The following is a 23,781-nucleotide window of genomic DNA, read 5'->3' as shown; positions in this document are numbered from 1 at the left end:
TACTCTAGTATAGTTCAGTTTGCAACACTCCAAGCTAGAAATCAGAGAGAACCCTCCAATCAGTGATCTAACTGGGATGTAAAATCTGCAGCGGCTCCATAGACAATGAATGGGGCTCTGACTTTGTGAAGTAAATGTTTGTAGCACCTAACCCTGGGTTAACCCTTTCACTACCACACTACAGAAGGTTAACTGTCTGTAGTGTGGTAGTGAAAGGGTTAACTCAATGGCTGCCATACTCCAGGGCCAGGCACAGAACACACAGACACAATGGCTGAAAGGCTCGGGAGGGGAGACAAGGTTTGGCTTTTCCACAGGGAAGATATAACACCCTCCCCCACCAGCTCGCTGGGCGTGTTTTGCATGCATGCAATGCATCCTGGTACATGTAGGCACTGCTGACACAGCTCTGCGAGCAGTCCAATAGACCTATCTCAAACCCTGCCCTCTTTTCTTGATCCTCCAATCACAACTGTCGCTTACCTCGGACAAAGTTTGTCCGAGGTAAGCGACAGTTGTGATTGGAGGATCAAGAAAAGAGGGCAGGGTTTGAGATTATTGGTCGCACGCAATGAGGAATTTATTGCTTCAATGGACTACATTTACCATCAACACTGATTGGACATCCAAATGAAAAGTGGTGAAATTCCCCTGTAAGTCATCATCATGAGTTATGGATGTCAAATTTATCATATTTCCCTCAGCTAGCAGCATGTCATCGTCTTGTGAGCATTCCCTTTCCCTCCTGTAATTCCAATGGCAGCTTATCATTTCACAATGACAACACTGTGTGTCCTTTCCAGGTGTATCCCTGTGATCACTGTCTGTGCACCTGTCATTTTGGAGATGCGGGTCTCTATATAAAACTGTCCTGTCTAGGGATGCCCCGATCGATCGGCCGATAATCAGTATAAATATGCGATCGGGGAATTCCGATAATGAGTCATATTCGCCGATCGCGGAAACTGATCAAGTGGATATCTCACTCGCTTGTCTCAGACTCACAGGACCTGCAAACTGCTCCTCCTCCCTAGCCCCGCCCGTACCCGTGTAGAGTTTGTAAACACTGCTGAGTCTAGATAGTGCATTCGACCTGAGCTAACGTTAGCTACCTAGCTATCGTTACTGTTTTATTTTCGCCGATCGTCAAAACAGATCTCACTCGCTGAGTTCTGTCTCAGACACCGGGAGCTGCACACAGTGCTGCGCGTCTGCTCCTCCTCCAGCTCCTCTCGCACGCATGTAAACACGGGTCTAGTCTAGTCTAGTGGGACGGGACCTCCATGAGCTAACGTTAGCTACCGCTACAAAATGACCCAGTCAACTATTCACTTTTAGTTTAATACATGATGAGGCATTGTCTAACTGAACGGTATCTAGCCGGCTAGCTACTGATAGCTCCTGATATCAACAAATGCTCCAGCAATAGTCTAGTTATCTAGTACTAGTGTATGTTACCTCTGTTAGCTCACGTTAGCTTAGCTCACTGTTCAAAACGAAATGTCCCATTCAACTAAATAGTTCACTGAGGCGTTGTCTTAACGTTATATTTCCGGCTAGCAGTAGCTACAGACAGCTCCTGATATCAATGTCTTATAACACTCATTCGATGCATATTCGAAGCCCGGCTTGCGTCGCAGTCATTAACGGGGATAGCTGAGGGAGTAGGGTATATCTGCAGAGCCTAGGGTAAATCTGCAGAGCCGAATGTGATTTGATCAAAGCAGAGTATGTACACACAGACAGTGGAGATAGCGAGCATTTTGACTTGTTGCGTGGTGGCGATGTCTCGCAGATAATACAAGTACAAGTCTAATTATATAATATATATATTTTATTAAAAAAAAAAAAAATTATATAAAATAATTTTTAATTTCTTTTTAATCAAAAACGATCGGTATCGGATCGGTATCGGCAGATATGGCTCACGACGATCGGTGATCGGTATCGGTGGCAAAAAACGTGATCGGGGCATCCCTAGTCCTGTCCTTTGTTATTCTGTCAAGACAGGATAAGCATTAAGCATTAAGATGGACACCACCTGGACAGCCAAAGAACACCTGGCGTAAAACAATTGAAGGCAAGCTGAGATACATTTATCTTACATGAGGCAAGAAGGCACAGAGTAGCTAAAGAAGACCAGGCTGAATGACACAGAGTGGCTAAAGAAAGACCAGGCTGAATGACACAGAGAGTAACTAAAGACCAGGCTGAATGGTACAGAGTGTAACTAAAGACCAGGCTGGATGACACAGAGAGTAACTAAAGACCAGGCTGAATGACACAGAGAGTAACTAAAGACCAGGCTGAATGGCACAGAGAGTAACTAAAGACCAGGCTGGATGGTATGGAGAGTAGCTAAAGACCAGTGAAGGAATCTATGTTTTTCAATGTGTATATTTGTATATATATCGGTGGGTGACAGCATCTACTCAGACGGATCTATAGATCTTAAAAGTAGCCGGCAGTCAGAGAGTGTGTTGCAGCAGACTAACAGCAGCAGATGAGGATTCGGGCTGTGCTGTTTAACATCAACAGCTGATAGCCACAGCATCAAGGTCACTCGATCTGGAGAAAGTGCATTATCAAGCCACAGGCAGGTTTGGTCAGAGAGAACTAGGGGGATAATATCAACATCGCCGTTGCTATAGGGATTTGGGTCAAAGAGCCGTTGTAAAAGACAGCGTGTCACGTAGTAACAAGAAGAGGGGGCGGGCCTGTTGTTAGGGGGAAGACGTTATGATGTGAGTTTCTTCCGGGACAAGTTAGACTGAGATACAAAGCACAGACGAGCAGACGTGGATCAGAGACTTTCATCCCTCCCCACCCTCGCTGGGTGGGGGAAGGGAAATAGTGACACATCATCATTAGCTTCGGCTAACAGGAAATGGTGGTTGGCTACGACGAGAGAGAGAACCATTGGATTGAAGAGAATTAAGACTGAACAAGGACAATACAGAACGGTGTTTCCATCTGGTACTGAGGCTATGTTTATGAAAATAAACATGAGGATCTAAGGAAAGAGATCACGTTGCAGTGTCTTTCTTATGATTACGGATTGCATTAAGGGGGATGACAAACAGGGTATCTGCGGGGTATTAAAAGGAGAATTAAATTCATAATTCTCAATTATGGCCGTAAAAGTTAAAACGGGATCATTTTAATTGACACGCAAGTGTCGTAAGTGTCGCAAGTGCAGCCGCCAGTTCAGTGTTGCTATGTTTTTTGTTTTCTTTTGCTAGTATGGTTGTGAAATTGGTATTTACATGCTCTAAGTGGTATTAAGAATGTCTTAAATTGAACTTGTTGAAACCTGCAGATACCCTGTTTTCAATTTGAATCTGCTTTCAATTTGAATTGGCTTTGTACTGTCATACCGTATCACAGAACAGGAACAGTACTGTACTCTTAATTGTGTTTTTCTGAATAAATAATGTTCGTAGGGTAAAAAAAATAAAAATAAAAATAAAAGGGGGATGGACTGCACAGAGAGTAGCTAAGGACCGGGCTGGATGGTAAAGAGAGTAACTAAAGACCAGGCTGGACGGTAAAGAGAGTAGCTAAAGACCGGGCTGGACTGCACAGAGAGTAGCTAAGGACCGGGCTGGATGGTAAAGAGAGTAACTAAGGACCGGGCTGGATGGTAAAGAGAGTAGCTAAGGACCAGGCTGGACTGCACAGAGAGTAGCTAAAGACCGGGCTGGACTGCACAGAGAGTAGCTAAGGACCGGGCTGGATGGTAAAGAGAGTAACTAAAGACCAGGCTGGACGGTAAAGAGAGTAACTAAAGACCAGGCTGGATGGTAAAGAGAGTAGCTAAAGACCGGGCTGGACGGTAAAGAGAGTAACTAAAGACCAGGCTGGACGGTAAAGAGAGTAGCTAAAGACCGGGCTGGACTGCACAGAGAGTAGCTAAGGACCGGGCTGGATGGTAAAGAGAGTAACTAAGGACCGGGCTGGATGGTAAAGAGAGTAACTAAGGACCGGGCTGGATGGTAAAGAGAGTAGCTAAGGACCAGGCTGGACTGCACAGAGAGAAGCTAAGGACCGGGCTGGACGGTAAAGAGAGTAACTAAAGACCAGGCTGGACGGTAAAGAGAGTAGCTAAAGACCGGGCTGGACTGCACAGAGAGTAGCTAAGGACCGGGCTGGATGGTAAAGAGAGTAACTAAGGACCGGGCTGGATGGTAAAGAGAGTAGCTAAGGACCAGGCTGGACTGCACAGAGAGAAGCTAAGGACCGGGCTGGATGGTAAAGAGAGTAACTAAAGACCAGGCTGGACGGTAAAGAGAGTAGCTAAAGACCGGGCTGGACTGCACAGAGAGTAGCTAAAGACCGGGCTGGACTGCACAGAGAGTAGCTAAGGACCGGGCTGGATGGTAAAGAGAGTAACTAAAGACCAGGCTGGACGGTAAAGAGAGTAACTAAAGACCAGGCTGGATGGTAAAGAGAGTAGCTAAAGACCGGGCTGGACGGTAAAGAGAGTAACTAAAGACCAGGCTGGACGGTAAAGAGAGTAGCTAAAGACCGGGCTGGACTGCACAGAGAGTAGTTAAGGACCGGGCTGGATGGTAAAGAGAGTAACTAAGGACCGGGCTGGATGGTAAAGAGAGTAGCTAAGGACCAGGCTGGACTGCACAGAGAGTAGCTAAGGACCGGGCTGGATGGTAAAGAGATTAGCTAAAGACCGGGCTGGACTGCACAGAGAGTAGTTAAGGACCGGGCTGGATGGTAAAGAGAGTAACTAAGGACCGGGCTGGATGGTAAAGAGAGTAGCTAAGGACCAGGCTGGACTGCACAGAGAGAAGCTAAGGACCGGGCTGGATGGTAAAGAGAGTAACTAAAGACCAGGCTGGACGGTAAAGAGAGTAGCTAAAGACCGGGCTGGACGGTAAAGAGAGTAGCTAAAGACCAGGCTGGATGGTAAAGAGAGTAACTAAAGACCAGGCTGGACGGTAAAGAGAGTAGCTAAAGACCGGGCTGGACGGTAAAGAGAGTAGCTAAAGACCGGGCTGGACTGCACAGAGAGTAGCTAAGGACCGGGCTGGACTGCACAGAGAGTAGCTAAGGACCGGACGGCGTCTATTCGAATACCAACCGTTTTGTGCGTTTTGTGAATCTGATTGGCCACTGACGTTTCTGGTCATGTGACATGTGCGTCCAATCGCATGACACGCCCATTTCCACCCCGACCAGCAGCAAACTACCTAACGCCTAGTTTATCACTGGTTAAGCTTAGGCGACTCTTTCGAAGTTGGTTAAGGTTAGAGTTTGGAATCAGGGCTGGCGTTCTATCGCCATGCTCTAAGACAAACTCTAACCTTAACCAACTTCGAAAGAGTGCCTAAGCTTAACCGGCGAAAGAACTTGCTGTCACACGATTGGTGCACATGTCACATGACCAGAAACATCAGTGGCCAATCAGATTCGCAAAACACACAAAACGGTTGGTATTCAAATATAGGCGACCGGGCTGGATGGTACAGAGAGTAGCTAAGGACCGGGCTGGATGGTAAAGAGATTAGCTAAAGACCGGGCTGGACTGCACAGAGAGTAGCTAAGGACCGGGCTGGATGGTACAGAGAGAAGCTAAAGACCAGGCTGAATGACGTTGAATAGTCAAAGCCTTATTTCCCAATCAGGAAGAGGACTAAGAAAACGAATACTAATATAATAAAACTTTGTATTTTATTTTATTTTACAAGCAGAAAGGGGGGGTTGAAATAAGCCTACTGTGTATGAAGGAGGAGATAAAAGCAGTGTTTCTTGTCAACAAATGAAATAGGGAGAGAAGAACAAAGTGTAACATGTACAGCTGGGAACCAGCTAATTGGATATCTGAAATGGTATGATTCTGCTGATATCCAGGGGGATGAAGATCAAATGGCTTTAGTCATAATTTTCACAACAACAACAACAACAACAACTCTAACATTTTGGATAATTTTACATCAATGTACCTTCTGTAAAGTAAAAGTATGCAATGAGATTGGAAAACACGATTTTCATTGTACTGACTCTTTAAAATGGGCGACAGTCCCTTTAAAGCCAAATCCTGCATAGAACCCCCCCCCCCCCCCCCCGCCAGACTGGCCGTGGCAACTGGCTAGCTAAGCTAAAGTAGCCTCGCCGTGACAGTTGACATTTGAGGATAAAAGAATGTTCATCATGCCTTATCATCTTGTCTCGTCAATAAAGTCTCATATCAGCTTCCAATCGCCCTCGGTTTGAATGACTGTAGCTGCTAGCGGCACCGTAACGTTAGGTAACAGTTAGCAGTCAGCTAGCCCATCTAAGTACTGCTCATTACAACCAGAACCAGTACTTCTGAACAAGTTAGACAACAGTACCAACGTTCATTCTCTGTCAGTTGAAGTTACTGAGCTAATGTTAATGTCCATGGTGTTAGCGATCATTCAGAGAGAGCAGGGGAACTAACGTTACTTTCTCCAAACAAAGCTGCTGTTAGCTGCTGCTAGCTAACTGGATAGCTAGCTGCTAGCCTGGATGTTAACGTTAGCTGTGGTTGACACTAGTCTGGTAGAGTTAGTCAGTGATCAGTAATAGTTCAACCTGGTCATATTACATTTAGCTTAGTTAGCGTGAACCCAAGGTTAGCCTGCTAATCAGCTGCATCTAACGTTAATTGACCTGAAAGGCTAACTTAACTGTTAGCGTCGCAATGCTAACGTTAGCTAACAAGACAAGGCCGTTATCTAACTAGCACTGCTGCAGGAAAGACTAAACCTGTCAGGCAGCCTCTAGTTGATCACTTTAGACATGGTCTGCCTCTTGAATGAACTCCAATATGTTTTACCTGTGTGGACTCATTAGCTTGGTAAAGACAGGTTCATGTTAAAATGCTTTCTGAATCCATTCCCTGCAGGAACCCCCAGCACCATGACGTCACCCTGTACACCAAGCCACGTAACGGTCACATGACCAGTAGCCCATCATGGCCCCCATGTAAACAGAGAGAGTTGGACAACAGAGGCAGGTTGGTGTCATTCTACTGTTTATATCTATGATTCTACAGGTCTGAGTAAAGTCTGCATGAAACATCTGTCATCTGTCTCAGCAAACCAGAGACATTAAACAAAACATCTCTCTCTATACTGAATCTATTACCTGAATACGATATATAGTCTACCCATATGACTGTTTACATACCTGTATGATAGCCGTGTACAATCATCATATTATATTGTATATACTGTTTATTTATCTACAACTGTTGGATATATCTACATATATTTTTATTCACATACCTGCTGTATATATTATATCTATCTGTATATCCCATACCTACTCTTACTAGTTATACCACTGGCCAGTAGGCCTATAGTTTACTACCATAGTATATTTATAATATACTACCCATACTGTACGAAAGTTGAACTCTGTTGCGTAAATGGTGCATTTTTATATAGCGTTTTTATCCAAATCGCTTTACAATTTTGTTCCTCACATTCACTCACACATTCACACACCAATGGCGGAGGCAACCATCGGGAGCAATTAGGGGTTAAGTGTCTTGCTCAAGGACACATCGACACGCTACCCGGGAGGAGCGGGAATCGAACCGGGAACCTTCCGACTACCAGACGACCGCTCTACCACCTGAGCCACTGTCACCTATACTCAATGTATACCTACCTACCGCTTTCACTGTCTACAACGGCCCTACACTGTAATCATAATAATCATAACTACCGTATAATAAAAATTTATATATTTATATTTACTGTATATATATACATGTCTGAATATACCTGCATATAATCCTTCTATATACCTACTTATACACAGCATATAACCCATATAACTCTGTATGATAACATGTACAATAATGCTGTATACCATTTATTTATTTTTACTGTATACAGTATGTATCTATCCACATCTGTCTGTACAATCATACCTACATATAATCCTTTTTACATATCTGTAGATACTAGCCTATATTTGTATTCAGGCATTCATACTATATTCTGTACACATATCCCTTACCTACTCTTACTAGTTATGCTGCTGGCCAGTATGACTTACTACCATAGTGTCTTTATACCTGTATCACTGTACATATTAATACTTCCCTGTACATACATCTGACTATTACTCAGTAGTACTCATTTATATATTTTATACTCAGTTTAATCACCTGTACATTGTATATTACTATTGCACTTTACTGTTACATTTGCACTCTGGTTGAATGCCAAACTTCTTTTCATTGTACTGTACCTGTATGACAATACATTTGAATTTAATCTAATCTAATCTAATACCTGTTTCACCTTTTATACCTGTATCACTATAGCATTGTATTATACTGTACATAAATCAGTTTAGAAAATATTACCAGTAGCTTGTTATATATATATATATTGTGACGAACCTGATAGGATACAGGTTCGCCCAATGCGAATGTCCACACGAGCAATATCAATCAATACAAGTATTTATTGAATTTACAGTGAATCCAGGGGGGAAAAGCAATAGAATGGTCGTGATCCGGTCCGGGGGTCGATAACACAAAACAGGCTCGCCGACAGAAAGAGGGATTGTTCACAGTTCAGGGTCGTCGTCCAGTCCAAAAGGTCAGTACACAGGGGGGTATCTCAGCCAGTCCAGGTTTCAGTACACAAAGAACACCTATCTCACTTTCTCCACTCCTCTACTTCCTCTCACCGTCGCAACTCTGAACAATAAACTCTCTCTCTCTACACCAATACTCCAACACCATACTCTCAACGCTCAACTCAACTCTCTTCATCTCAGGGTTAATGTAATGTGTGGGATGCTTGTGAGTGCATGTGGAGTGTGTGTCTACTAATTATGTGCAGGTGTACTATATCAGTACTAATCAGCTAGTGTGTGTGTGCATGTGAGGTGGATGTGCCTAAATGCTGTGCAGGTGTGTTACATCAGTACTAATCAGCTACCTAAGCGACGGATATATCTCTCTACCTTCACGTATCCCAAGGAGGGGGGAGGAGATCTGTCACAACATATATATGTGTATATATATATATATATATATATATATATATATATATATATATATATATATATATATATATATATATATATATATATATATATATATATATATCATACATATCAAGTTTGATACTGTTTGACAGACAATGTTACTTACCCTTAGCTGCCAAAGGTGTACCCTTCCTGCTGACTTGTTGTATAGAACTTGTAAGTAGCTTTGGATGAAAGCGTCAGCTAAATGATTAAATATAATTGTAAAAATGTACATTTATCACATTTAATTCTAGTTAGATGGCAACTTATTTTCGTTGTACTGTACTTTCACACCCAGTTCGCACCAAACCTTGCAAGTTATTACATCCTGTCATATTATTTATGGATATATCTTTCTTGACCGTCGGGGACAGAGAATAGAATAGAATAGAATAGAAATACTTTTATTATCCAGAGGGACATTTTACACTGCAAATCGCTCAACATTAAACATTTAGACAGAACAGGTCACGAATAAGAATAACAAAACAAATCAAATTGCCTAAGATAAGAGTAGAATAAAATAGAATAAAAATGGAATAAAATATACAGTAAATAAATACAGTAAAAATATCCTGAGGTCTACAGTAGGTGTAGTATTGCACAGTGCTGTTTCAAAAGTAAGAGTCCAGGAAGATGGTAACTGTCACTCTGTGCTCAGTGATGCAGTGAGGCACAGTGATGCATTGTATAGTCTGATGGCTGTTGGAATGAAGGACTTTCTGTGCCGTTCAGTGCTGCATTTAGGTTGTGTGAGCCTAGCACTGAACATGCTCCTCCTGTCAGCCAAGTCTGTGTATAGTGGGTGGGAGGGATTTTCCCTGATGGCCTGAAGCTTAGCAAGGCTCCTCCTCTCTGCCACCCTCGCTAGGGAGTCCAGCTCCACCCCAACCACGCTACTGGCCTTCCTGACCAGCTTATCCAGCCTGTTTGTGTGCGCTGCCCCAGCAGGTCACAGCATACAAGAACCACTGACTCATCCTCTACATCAGGGGTGGCCAACCTTTTTTGAACCAAGATCTACTTTTTTATTTACCACCTAGCCCGAGAGCTACCAGCCAAAATTGTATATTGTAAGCCGTCATTTGAGGCTTTATAAAAGCAGCATAATGAACACAAATCTGTCAGTGCCGAGTCCGACCTCATCTTAAATAACAAACAGCATTGCTTGTTGTAGTTAACAAGGAGAGGAAGAGTTGATTTAGCAAAAAAAAAAAAAAAATTAATAATCAAATTTTATTAATCAAGATCTACTTGAAATAAGCCCGCGATCTACCTGTCGATCGCGATCGACTGGTTGGGCACCACTGCTCTACATCCTTGTACAGACATTGAAGGATCTCAGCCTTCTGAGGAAGTAGAGTCGGCTCTGGCCCTTCTTGTACAGTGCCTCTGCGTGTTTTGACCCGGCTACATTCTCCTCAAGTGATTGAAAGGTTGGCCAGTGGGGAGGATTCAAATGGCAAGTGAAGTAGCTCAGTTTTACTTGGGTTTAGTTTGAGGTGGTTGGTTGTCATCCAGGCGGAAATGTCAGACAAACAGGCCGAGATCCGTTTAGAGACTTGGGTATCTGAGGGAGGAAATGAGGGGAAGAGTTGAGTGTCATCAGCACAGTAGTGGTATATGAAGTCATAATAAGTGATAAAGTAACCCAAATATTTGGTGTAGAGAGAAAAGACGAGGGGTCCAAGGACTAAGCCCTGGGGGACACCCAACTGTAGGGGGCGGGGGACCGATTGTCAAAGTAGGATTACAGCCATGCTAGTGCAGAACCTGCAACTCACATTCCTCTCAAGAGAAACAGGACATAGGAGAGGCCTTTCCCTCTTGCTAAGTCTCTCTCTTTGAACTGCTGCGGTCAGGCAAGCGATACCGGAGTCTCAAGGCGAGCACAGAAAGACTCAGAAGAAGCTTCTATCCCCAGGCCATCAGGCTGCTCAACGAACAATGAACACTACACAACAACCATCAAACGCACATAGCACACACATCCACACGCACACACTCACTTTAAACAAACACTGTATCACCCACTCCCCACACTTTATAGCACACACTCACTTTAAACAAACACACTGTAGCACCCACTCCCCACACTTTATATTTATTGATAAAGGATTGCACTACAACTCGTACACCTTACTGTAAATTGTACCTAAATTGTACCTCATCCCATTTCTGCTTTGCACTATATAGTATTGTATATTAGTACACTGTGACCTCATTTTCTACTTATAATTTACATGCTATACTATGTTATTGATACTTATCTTGTCTAGCACAGTCTCTGGAGCGTAACAGTAAGAAGCATTTTGTATAAAAGTATTCTGTACTTCTGTATGACAACTATTAAAGAAACTTGAAACTTGAAACTCTCTCTCTCGCTCTCTCTCTCTCTCTCTCTCTCTCTCTCTCTCTCTCTCTCTCTCTCTCTCTCTCTCTCTCCAGATGTTGAGGAGGTGTGTCTTGACTCCTGCTGTGAGAAGGTGGTCTCTGCAACTTTCAGACCAACTAAGAGCCTCCTCCTCCTATCAAGCCGTCATATTTGACATGTATGGAGTCCTCCTGCCCTCGCCCGTCACATTGGCAACAGGTTGGACCATACACACCGCATTTCACTGTATGCTTGTATGCCGTGACAAATAAAACTCTTGACTTAATAATTGATTGATTAATTCTGTAATTTAGTCAATATGCCAACCAACCAGTCTGCCAGTTGATTGATTGATTGATTGATTGATTGATTGATTGATTGAAAACTTTATTAACAGATTGCAGAATGGGTACAGTACAGTACAGCTCAATACATACAATTGTTAAGGGGATGCAGACCAGAGAAAGACTTTCGTCTTGTTTACATTAACATGATTTGTGGAGCTCCTTCTGGTGTTGTGATCGTGGTATTCACTGACCTTTGGGAAGTATTTTGACATGTACATGGGTACCTTGGTCGTGTAGTGTATCTTGTAGACCAGGCCCATTGCAAGTTGCTGTACTCTGTCGTCTACTCTAAGCCATCCTAGGTTGTCAAAGTGGGCAGGGGTGAGGTGGGTTCTAGGAATAAGGTCAAGCAGTAGTCTGACCAGTTTGTTTTGAGATGTTTGTAATTTTGTTTTTAGCGCCTTTGAGGTGCTTTGGTACCATGAGGTGCAAGCATAGTCGTAGTACCCTTGAATGAGTGCTCCTGCCAGAGTCTTCAGGGTATTCTTGTTTACCAGAGAGGAGATCCGGTACAAGAATCGAGTTCGTTGGTTGACTTTTTTTATTACATTGGATGCTATTTTGTCACAGGAAAGATTAGCCTCTAGGATGGAACCCAGGTAGGTAATTTCATCTTTCCTTGTGACAATATTGTCACCCACTGTAACTGAGAAGCCGTCGGTCTTGCTGAGTTTGTTATTTGAACCGAAGAGAATGGACTCTGTTTTGCCCATGTGTAATGATAGTTTGTTATCAGCGAGCCATATGCAGATTTTGCCTAGTTCCGAGCTGAGGGTTTTTTCAACCTGTAACTTGTTCTTGTCAGAGACCAGCAGGGCCAAATTGCCAAAGGTGTACCCTTCCTGCTGACTTGTTGTATAGAACTTGTAAGTAGCTTTGGATGAAAGCGTCAGCTAAATGATTAAATATAATTGTAAAAATGTACATTTATCACATTTAATTCTAGTTAGATGGCAACTTATTTTCGTTGTACTGTACTTTCACACCCAGTTCGCACCAAACCTTGCAAGTTATTACATCCTGTCATATTATTTATGGATATATCTTTCTTGACCGTCGGGGACAGAGAATAGAATAGAATAGAATAGAAATACTTTTATTATCCAGAGGGAAATTTTACACTGCAAATCGCGCAACATTAAACATTTAGACAGAACAGGTCACGAATAAGAATAACAAAACAAATCAAATTGCCTAAGATAAGAGTAGAATAAAATAGAATAAAAATGGAATAAAATATACAGTAAATAAATACAGTAAAAATATCCTGAGGTCTACAGTAGGTGTAGTATTGCACAGTGCTGTTTCAAAAGTAAGAGTCCAGGAAGATGGTAACTGTCACTCTGTGCTCAGTGATGCAGTGAGGCACAGTGATGCATTGTATAGTCTGATGGCTGTTGGAATGAAGGACTTTCTGTGCCGTTCAGTGCTGCATTTAGGTTGTGTGAGCCTAGCACTGAACATGCTCCTCCTGTCAGCCAAGTCTGTGTATAGTGGGTGGGAGGGATTTTCCCTGATGGCCTGAAGCTTAGCAAGGCTCCTCCTCTCTGCCACCCTCGCTAGGGAGTCCAGCTCCACCCCAACCACGCTACTGGCCTTCCTGACCAGCTTATCCAGCCTGTTTGTGTGCGCTGCCCCAGCAGGTCACAGCATACAAGAACCACTGACTCATCCTCTACATCAGGGGTGGCCAACCTTTTTTGAACCAAGATCTACTTTTTTATTTACCACCTAGCCCGAGAGCTACCAGCCAAAATTGTATATTGTAAGCCGTCATTTGAGGCTTTATAAAAGTAGCATAATGAACACAAATCTGTCAGTGCCGAGTCCGACCTCATCTTAAATAACTAAGAGCCTCCTCCTCCTATCAAGCCGTCATATTTGACATGTATGGAGTCCTCCTGCCCTCGCCCGTCACATTGGCAACAGGTTGGACCATACACACCGCATTTCACTGTATGCTTGTATGCCGTGACAAATAAAACTCTTGACTTAATAATTGATTGATTAATTCTGTAATTTAGTCAATATGCCAACCAACCAGTCTGCCAGTTGATTGATTGATTGATTGATTGATTGATTGATTGATTGAAAACTTTATTAACAGATTGCAGAATGGGTACAGTACAGTACAGCTCAATACATACAATTGTTAAGGGGATGCAGACCAGAGAAAGACTTTCGTCTTGTTTACATTAACATGATTTGTGGAGCTCCTTCTGGTGTTGTGATCGTGGTATTCACTGACCTTTGGGAAGTATTTTGACATGTACATGGGTACCTTGGTCGTGTAGTGTATCTTGTAGACCAGGCCCATTGCAAGTTGCTGTACTCTGTCGTCTACTCTAAGCCATCCTAGGTTGTCAAAGTGGGCAGGGGTGAGGTGGGTTCTAGGAATAAGGTCAAGCAGTAGTCTGACCAGTTTGTTTTGAGATGTTTGTAATTTTGTTTTTAGCGCCTTTGAGGTGCTTTGGTACCATGAGGTGCAAGCATAGTCGTAGTACCCTTGAATGAGTGCTCCTGCCAGAGTCTTCAGGGTATTCTTGTTTACCAGAGAGGAGATCCGGTACAAGAATCGAGTTCGTTGGTTGACTTTTTTTATTACATTGGATGCTATTTTGTCACAGGAAAGATTAGCCTCTAGGATGGAACCCAGGTAGGTAATTTCATCTTTCCTTGTGACAATATTGTCACCCACTGTAACTGAGAAGCCGTCGGTCTTGCTGAGTCGTCCGCAAACAGGAACAAGTTGCAGTCACAAGCTGACGACATGTCATTTGCATAAATTAGGAACAGTAGCGGTCCTAGTATGCTTCCTTGTGGAACACCACAGCTCACTGGGAGGGGGGGGGGGGGGGGGGGGGTAGAGTACCGTTTACCTCCACCATCTGTTCTCTCCCCTCCAGGTAGGATTGCATCCAGCTCACTGATAGACTATCAAAACCAATTGCTTTTAGCTTGTCAATCAGAATGGTGTGATTGACAGTGTCGAAGGCCTTTTGTAGGTCCAGCATGACCATGCCGCAGTATTTGCCCGCGTCCACCTCTTGTTTGATGTGGTCGTTCAAATAGAGAAGGCATGTGTCAGTGGAGTGGGATGTTCTGAAGCCAGATTGGAATTCGTAGATTCGATATTTTTTGGCAAGCCTGCTAATGCCAAACACACACTACACAACTGTCAAAATCCCAACATCGCTGTTCTGCTAACACTACACAACATTCTGTCTTGTAATTATCTCATTGACTTAGTGGTGCCACACATCACAAAGTTGAGCACAGACAAGTTTCACAAATGATAAGATCCTTCACTTGAAAGTTGGTGATCTCTCTCTCACCCCTCCCTCTCTGTCAACATTTACAAAATTTTCTCAACATTTATCTTTTATATGTGTCTTTTATCTACTGTATATTTCTATAATATAATAATAATAATAACAAATAATGTGTTTCTGTCTGTCTGTTTGATGCCGTCTGTCTCTCTGCAGAGTTTGAGCGACAGCATGGTGTACCTATAGGAACAGTGGGCGGGGCCATCAGGGCGGGCGGGCAGAATGGTGTCTGGCAGCGCTTCATGCGAGGAGAGCTGGGAGTTCAGGAGTTCACACACACTTTCACCCTGCTCTGCTCTGAGAGGGTGGGTCCAGATAGATAAATAGATAGATAGCTGTGAAATACATTTAAACAAATTCTAGCAGTACTATTTGGCTCACAATCTGTCTTTCAGTCAGTCAATAAATCTTCTCTGTTGTCCCATCCCCAGGCAGGATGCCCTGTTCCCATTGGTTCACTCTACTCTGCTCTGACCAGTGGACCAATGACACAGCCTGTTCCAGTGATGCTAAATGCACTCCACCATATTCGGCAGAAGGGCCTTAAGACAGCATTGCTTAGCAACAACTTCCTCCAGCCTGATGGACAGCCATTCCTGCCACTAGACCCCGCCCTCTTTGATGTGGTCAGTTTCCATCAATCAGATTCAAGCATAGCAATACAAAAAAGACAGGCATAAAATAGATAGCAGCGAAATGGACAAGGTAAGGCAAATCACATTAGGATAACATTCCAATAGGCCTCTTTGTTTACGGTTAGATTCTATGGCAGTTTTAAAATAGTAATAAAAAGAGTAAAATTTTATAGACAGAGTAAAATAGTGCAATAGTGCAGTGCAATAAAATAGTTCAATAAAATAAAAAATAGCCCTCATTTACAATACAATAATCACAGTGATGATGTAATGAGTCTAGGCGGCACAACAGAGCAGCGCATCACTCTTAACACTTTGAGTTTCTTTACAAAGTTCAGTTCTAAATTTCAACAGAGCAGTGCATTGCCACCTCTTTAATCAATGGGAGGAGTGGGAGATTTGCGAGTGCTTAAAATATATCTTAAATTATGGCTATGGGTCTAATACACTCGTCGATTATCAGTGAGTTGCTTGCAGTCAACATGTACAAAACGAATTGTTTTTTCATTGGTACATTTCCGTTTGAATACGAGTATAGTTTTGGTGATTTCTAGTAATTCCAGAGAAAGACGCGATAATAGCCCTTTAGTGGAATACACAAAACACGTTGTAATTTTTTGGCTGATTATCGAATCGTCCTGAAATCAACGCTAGATCATCATTATTGTCCTTCCTCGTGCATACATGAAATGGCCCTCGTAGCGCGGCGCCCCCCCCCCCCCCCCCCCTTCACCTCCTGCACCCAAATATTATGACATATTATGATTATAGACCACGTTAGCTTCTGCTGTAACAGATGCACCTGCAGTGGCAGCACCGGGCGCTTCTTGGCAGATTTCGTCTTCATGGCGCCTTACCGAAAGCTCTTCAACGTTAGATGTTGGAGGACCGTCACCAGGGAGGAGGCCGTGAAGAAGCCTTAGGTGCCCCCCCTGCCCCACCATGCATGGCATGCAACCATTTTCGTATATCCATTTTATGTCCGTCTCCAAGTGTTATATTTTATCCACTGACTCTATTGTACGCAGTCAAGCTCTGACTACCCTACCCATCAACTCAACGTGACCAATTACGCAATAACAAATTCAAACACACACACCAATCAGCGTGCGCTCAAACATAGACTTCTTTTAAAACTTTTTTTGTTTAATTTCATTTAATAATAGGCTAAATAGCCTATTTATAAAGGAAAACATCTGACTTTTACTATAATAAAAAAAATGTAATGTTTAATAATTAAATTTTTTTATAACAATTGCCCATGACGTTTGGAGGGGCACAGTGCACCATCTGGGGGGGCATGGCCCGCAAATGCCCCCCCATGGCGCCGACACTGGCCTAAGCTTAACCGGCGAAAGAACTTGCCGTCACACGATTGGCGCGACCAGAAACGTCAGTGGCCAATCAGAGCGCAAAACGCGAACGCGGAAGCATACATGTGTTAGGATTCGAATAGACGCGTCCGGACCAGACGGACCAGAGTTTGTTTCCTCGGATAGTCCGCTTGGTTTGGGGTGGTGTGAATGCTCTGACAAACTCTGGTGTGGACCAAAAAAGCGACTCTGGTCCGCCTGAAAACGTAGGTCTCGGTTCGCTTCCAAGTGAACCCTGGTGCGTACTTTTGTGGTGTGAATGCTCATCGGACAAATGCAAGACCAAATATAGGAAGTGACCCGATAAACTGCATCTTGGGGAGAAGGAAACAAAACAAACACCGCAGCGCTGTCCCGCCTGCTTTACTTCACTGTGAAACAGAGAGAGAGAGAGTCCCTGCTGTCAGCGGAGTGTGCTGTGTGTGTGTGTGTGTGAGAGAGACGCAAGTGGAGGTACAATACAGTACGGCTCAATACACACAATTGTTAAGGGGATGCAGACCAGAGAAAGACGTTTGTCTTGTTTACATCAGGGTCCCCCATTTTCAATTCATATCGACATTTATGACATACACAACATACATGACATTTATGGCATAGGGACATACAGGTATTTAGTACTGATACATTTGTGACATAAACGGTATTCAAATATACAGCACTGTTACCCATAGATCCTGACAGAGTATATACATATGATGGGGAGGGGACTGTACATTAGGAGTGGGGGGTGGGTGGGAGAGAAATATAAATATACGGTGGGGAGGAGACTGTACATTTGGAGGGGGTGGGTGGGTGGGAGAGAAATATACATACGGCGGGGAGAGAATATATACATGCGGTGGGGAGGAGACTGTCTATTAGGAGGTGGTGGGGGGTTTCAGACTACTGCTTGACCTTATTCCTAGAACCCACCTCACGAGATCCGGTACAAGAATCTAGTTCGTTGGTTGACTTTTTTTATTAGAATGCAACAATGTTGCAACTTCACCCCCCAAATCGCACAGAGTCCACCAAAACTATGTGAAAGCGACCTGTTAGCAGGAGTTAGTGTTAGCAGAGGTTGGTGTTAGCAGAGGTTGGTGTTAGCAGAGGTTGGTGTTAGCAGAGGTTGGTGTTAGCAGAGGTTGGTGTTAGCAGAGGTTGGTGTTAGCAGAGGTTGGTGTTAGCAGAGGTTGGTGTTAGCAGATGTTAGGGTTATCAGGGGTTAGTGTTAGCAGAGGATAGTGTTAACAGGGGTTAGGGTTAGCAGGGGTTAGCATTAGCATGGGTTAGGGTTAGGAGGTTTTAAATCAATCCAGCAGATACATTACTAGTACTACCCAACTGGGAGCCCTTAAATGAGTATGCTGTGTGTGTGTGTGTGTGTGTGTGTGTGTGTGTGTGTGTGTGTGTGTGTGTGTGTGTGTGTGTGTGTGTGTGTGTGTGTGTGTGTGTGTGTGTGTGTGTGTGTGTGTGTGTGTGTGTGTGTGTGTGTGTGTGTGTGTGTGTGTGTGTGTGTGTGTGTGTGTGTGTGTGTGTGTGTGTGTGTGTGTGTGTGTGTGTGTGAGTGTGAGAGCAGGTGGTCCAGTCGGTGCTAGAAGGGATCAGTAAACCTGACCAGCAGATATTTGAGGTGTGTCTGAGCAGACTGGGTGTGACCTCACAGCACGCCATCTTCCTAGATGACCTCATATTCAACGTCCATGCCGCCACCCACATGGGCATCACCAGTATACAGGTAGAGACACACACACACACTTTTGCCAGGAAAATCTGTTCAAGTTTAACATATTTTAATCTCTCTGGTCAAAATGTCTGGTGAAAATAATTCCTGAGTGGGCCAAACTAGCCAAGGTAGCCTGATTGATCGTCTCCAGTTCTGTCACACTGCTCCCTGTCAAGACACACAGCACAGCGCTGTCTGTGGTGCTGAACCTGTCAAGACACACAGCACAGCGCTGTCCGTGGTGCTTAACCTGTCAAGACACACAGCACAGCGCTGTCTGTGGTGCTTAACCTGTCAAGACACACAGCACAGCGCTGTCCGTGGTGCTTAACCTGTCAAGACACACAGCACAGCGCTGTCTGTGGTGCTTAACCTGTCAAGACACACAGCACAGCGCTGTCCGTGGTGCTTAACCTGTCAAGACACACAGCACAGCGCTGTCCGTGGTGCTTAACCTGTCAAGACACACAGCACAGCGCTGTCCGTGGTGCTTAACCTGTCAAGACACACAGCACAGCGCTGTCCGTGGTGCTTAATCTGTCAAGACACACAGCACAGCGCTGTCCGTGGTGCTTGTCTCATTTATCTCTCTCTCAAAGATATATGTAACATTTCTGCATTAGAATGTGGAAACGACTAGACCTATGTCATACTGTATGAAACGGAGGTCTATGGCCTCCACAGGTGCGTTTGATAGAGCTGGCGGACACTATGGGGTTGTGACTCCGATTAAAGAATCACAGGGTGATGCTTCAGTTAAGGATTTGTATTTGGGAATATTCATGTGTGGTTTTCTACAAAGAAATACAATACAATATACATTAGTAAACAGTAATGACATACATAAACATAATGGCATAAACATGTGGTCTATAGCTACAATAATAAATATACAACTAGTAACTAAGATAATCAGTTAACCTGAGTTATTAATATATATATATTATAACCTACCGTTTCACATTACATAGAGTGTATGCAGGGAAATTACTCATGCAATACAGGCAAAACAATACAAGTAGGCACACACTGTAAACCAAATGTAAAGATACATTCAATGCACTAACAGTAACAAGTGACAAGTTATATTTATATAGCCTAGCTAACACACAACTAAGCTAACCAGCATGGCATGGCTAACAGCATCTCCTAGTAGTGGCGCCTCTCCTAGTAGTGGCGCCGAGGAGAGTGGCAGCCTTTTCATAGCAGCTCCCACCCCCCTTTACTTCTTATCCCGTTTACTACTTTCTTACTTATTCTTTTTGTGATTATACTTACTAAATAGGTGTCTAAGTGACTGTGCGTTGCTTTTGCTTTAGACCAAGTTAAGGCATTTGTAACAACTTCTGTGAAGTTAGCTGAGTTAGGCAAGTTCGGTCGAGCACAGCTCTGAACAATGGACACCGGCGGGCTGGTTTACCCGCGGCAGAACAACAACAACAACAACAACAACAACAACGGCGGGCTGGTTTACCCGAGGGAGGCTCTCCTCTGCTTTCGAGACAGAGTTGCAGAGCCACCGAGGAATCTACCAGCCGAAATAAGGATTCGCAGACGGGGAAATCGAGCTGGCACGAGCGTGAAGGACAGGATAAAGGACAGCAGGAGATTCAAGCCTTACCTGCCCGCTGTCGTCATGGGGAACGTGCGATCGCTGGCCAACAAGACCGACGAGCTCTCAGCCCTGATGATCAACCAGCGTGAGTACAAGGAGGCAAGCCTACTGTGCTTCACCGAATCCTGGCTGAACGAGAACATCCCGGACAGTGCAATCGAACAGGAGGGCTTCACGGTGGTGCGCGCCGACCGGAGTAAACAGAGCGGCAAGCGGAGAGGCGGAGGGCTTGTTGTCTTTGTTAACTCCAAATGGTGCCACCCGGGGCACATCACCATTAAGGAACGTATCTGTTCCCCCGACATTGAACTATTGGCACTGAGTCTGCGGCCATACTATTTACCGCGAGAAATAACACACGTCCTGGCTCTAACTGTTTACATCCCACCCAGCCCAGTATGTCACCTGCAAAACCAGGGGAGACAAAACTCTGGACCTCCTGTATGCTAACGTGAAGGAGGCTTTCAGTGCGACTTCCCTGCCCCCCCTCGGCCAGTCAGACCACAACCTTGTGAGGCTTGTATCCACATACACGCCTCTCATTAAGAGACAGCCTCCGACCACCATGTCTGTCCCACAGTGGTCTGACGACGTCGAGGAGGAGCTACAGGAGTGTTTCAGGTCGACAGACTGGGATATGTTTGAGAGGGCCCATGGTGATGACATTGATGGACTATCCCACTGCATCACAGACTACATCAGGTTCTGTGAGGAGAGCATCGTACCCACAAAGAAGGTACGCTGCTTTTCAAACAATAAACCCTGGATTAGCAAGGACATTAAACACCTGCTAAACAGGAAAAAGAGGGCCTTCATGGCAGGGGACACTGAGCAGGCCAGGGCTGTCCAAAGGGAGCTCAAAAAAGAGCTAAGGGCAGCCAAGGTCAGCTACAAGGACAGGCTGGAGGGCAGACTACAGGCCAACAACACCAGGGAGGTGTGGGCGGGGGTCAGGAAGATCACTGGTTTCAAACAGCAGGGCACAGCTGTGGAGGGCCCGCCAGAGCGTGCAAACGAGTTCAACTCGTTTTTCAACTGCTTTGACCAGAGTGGCCTCCCCACACCCCTCCCCCACCCATCGACACCAGCACCAGATCACACCTACAAAGCAGCCCCCCCACCCCCCACCCACCCACACCCATCAGCAACGGCACCCCACCCCCAACACCAGCAGACTGCCCACCACCCCCAACCCTGACGATCACAACCAGTCAGGTCAGTAGGCAGCTGTCCAGAATTAATGTAAACAAGGCCAGAGGACCGGACAACACCAATCCCAGGGTGCTCAAGGTATGTGCAGAGCAGCTGGCAGCACCGCTCCAGCATCTTTTCAACCTCTCCCTGAGGCTGGAGAGGGTGCCCCAGCTCTGGAAGACCTCCTGCATTGTCCCGGTGCCCAAGAAGGGACGTCCCAGCACCCCCAACGACTACAGGCCAGTCGCTCTGACGTCACACGTCATGAAGACGTTTGAGAGACTGGTCCTGCAACACCTCAAGCCCCTGGTGCGTGACTCCCTCGACCCCCTGCAGTTTGCATACCAGGCAAACATCGGGGTGGAGGATGCCATCATCTACATGCTCCACAGAGCGTACACGCACCTGGAGAAGCCGCGCAGCTCAGTGAGGATTATGTTCTTTGATTTCTCCAGCGCCTTCAACACCATCCAGCCGTCACTGCTAGCGGAGAAGCTCTCTGCGATGCAGCTGGAGCACGGCTTGGTGGCCTGGATCAAGGACTACCTCACTGAGAGGCCACAGTACGTCAGACTAAAGGACAGTCAGTCTGACGTACTGGTGAGCAACACCGGCGCCCCCCAGGGAACTGTGCTGTCACCCTTCCTCTTCACCCTCTACACCTCAGACTTCTGCCGCAACTCCAGCGGGTGCCACCTGCAGAAGTTCTCAGACGACTCCTCCATCGTAAGCTACATCACCGACGATGATGAGGAGGAGTACAGAGCCCTGGTGGAGAGCTTCGTGGGGTGGAGCGACAGCAACCACCTCCAACTCAACACCAGTAAGACCAAGGAGCTGGTGGTGGACTTCCGGAGGGGCAAGAAGAGGCCCCCCCCGATTCCCATCTCCATCCGAGGGGTGGATGTGGAGATGGTGGACTCATACAAGTTCCTTGGGGAACAATAAACTGGACTGGTCGGACAACACAGAGGCCCTCTACAGGAAGGGACAGAGCAGGCTGTTCTTCCTGAGGAGACTCAGGTCCTTCAATGTGTGCAACAAACTGCTGCAGTCTTTTTACAAGTCTGTTGTGGCCAGCATCCTCTTCTATGCTGTGGCATGCTGGGGAGGCTACATCAACTCAAGGGACACCAACAAGCTCAACAAGCTGGTGAGGAAGGCTAGCTCTGTGGTGGGAGTCGAGCTACCTAGACTTGAGGTGATGGTAGAGAGGGGGATGATAAGGAAGCTGGATGCCATCATGGAGAACCCCTACCACCCCCTCTACGACGAGCTAGTCAAGATGAGAAGCTCGTTCAGCCACAGACTCATTCCCCCCCGACACTCAACTAACCGCCTCGGACAGTCCTTCATACCAGCGGCCATCAGGCTCCACAACAGTGGGCAGCGACTAGCAGCCTCCAGGCCCCACAACAGGGGGCAGCGACAGCGACTGCTACCAGACATTGACCTGGGACTTATAGGAACCCAAGGGGGACAAAGTAGACTACCCTGGTACTTTGATTAATGTATACTCAGTAGATAGTAAATTATAACACTACCTCATGCATACTGCACCTTATGTGACACTGTGAATAATGTGAATATTCCTCAGCTAGTCAGATAGTAAATTATATTGACCATATTGATCAAATTGTTTACACTGCCTGTGTTGTCTTTTACTACCTGTATACTGTGTTGTTTTACTACCTGTACCCTCCCCCCCATGCTGCTATGATGCCTGAATTTCCCCAAGGGGATCAATAAAGGAATATCTTATCTTATCTTATCTTATCTTATCTCACTAGCAGAGAGAAACAACATCAACAGAAATGGATCAATATGAACATAATTCCAAAGTAAGCTGCAGTAAATGAATTAGGCAAAAACAAAACATAAATACTGTACTTACATCTGTCATTGACTCACAATTTCCCCAAAAGTAGAGAGGTAACTGTAGCATACCATTAAACAGCTAGACTGAGACAAACTGGCCAAAGTTAGGGAAAAAAACTCTTAAAGGGCCAGTAACCTTACCAGCAAACCAGAATGCGACACTAGCTGGAGCACATCACACACTGAACAATTACACTGGCATAAAATCAATCGCCCTCTCCTGTCGTCAACAACAACATATTAAATGGCAATTACAAATCAAAGTCAGCTTATTAACAAGGGCTTTCCTACA

General features: G+C 44.9%; 2 protein-coding genes across 4 annotated transcripts in view; one reads left to right on the top strand and one right to left on the bottom strand.

The window, feature by feature from the left end:
• Window positions 1-6,914, bottom strand: part of phf20l1 (PHD finger protein 20 like 1) — a 78,576-nt gene extending 71,662 nt beyond the window's left edge. The window contains exon 1 of one of the 3 annotated variants that reach the window (XM_084336269.1): window positions 6,818-6,914. The gene's annotated coding sequence lies outside the window, so the exon portion shown is untranslated. The remainder of the gene's footprint in view (window positions 1-6,817) is intronic. The other 2 variants (XM_084336271.1, XM_084336270.1) reach the window with 2 other exon arrangements.
• A 6,694-nt stretch (window positions 6,915-13,608) lies between these two features.
• The window catches only part of LOC311246127 (acyl-CoA dehydrogenase family member 10-like), a 53,721-nt gene continuing 43,548 nt past the window's right edge, over window positions 13,609-23,781 (top strand). The window contains exons 1-4 of the mRNA XM_084336230.1: window positions 13,609-13,686; window positions 15,243-15,391; window positions 15,518-15,712; window positions 18,656-18,814. Of these exons, the coding sequence (XP_084192356.1) occupies window positions 13,644-13,686; window positions 15,243-15,391; window positions 15,518-15,712; window positions 18,656-18,814 (546 nt within the window). The 5' untranslated portion in view covers window positions 13,609-13,643. The remainder of the gene's footprint in view (window positions 13,687-15,242; window positions 15,392-15,517; window positions 15,713-18,655; window positions 18,815-23,781) is intronic.

Source organism: Notolepis coatsorum (genome assembly GCF_963971535.1).
Source record: "Notolepis coatsorum genome assembly, chromosome: 19".
Taxonomy (NCBI): domain Eukaryota; kingdom Metazoa; phylum Chordata; class Actinopteri; order Aulopiformes; family Paralepididae; genus Notolepis; species Notolepis coatsorum.
Note: the sequence above shows the minus strand (reverse complement) of the source record. Positions and strands in the feature narration are given on the sequence as shown.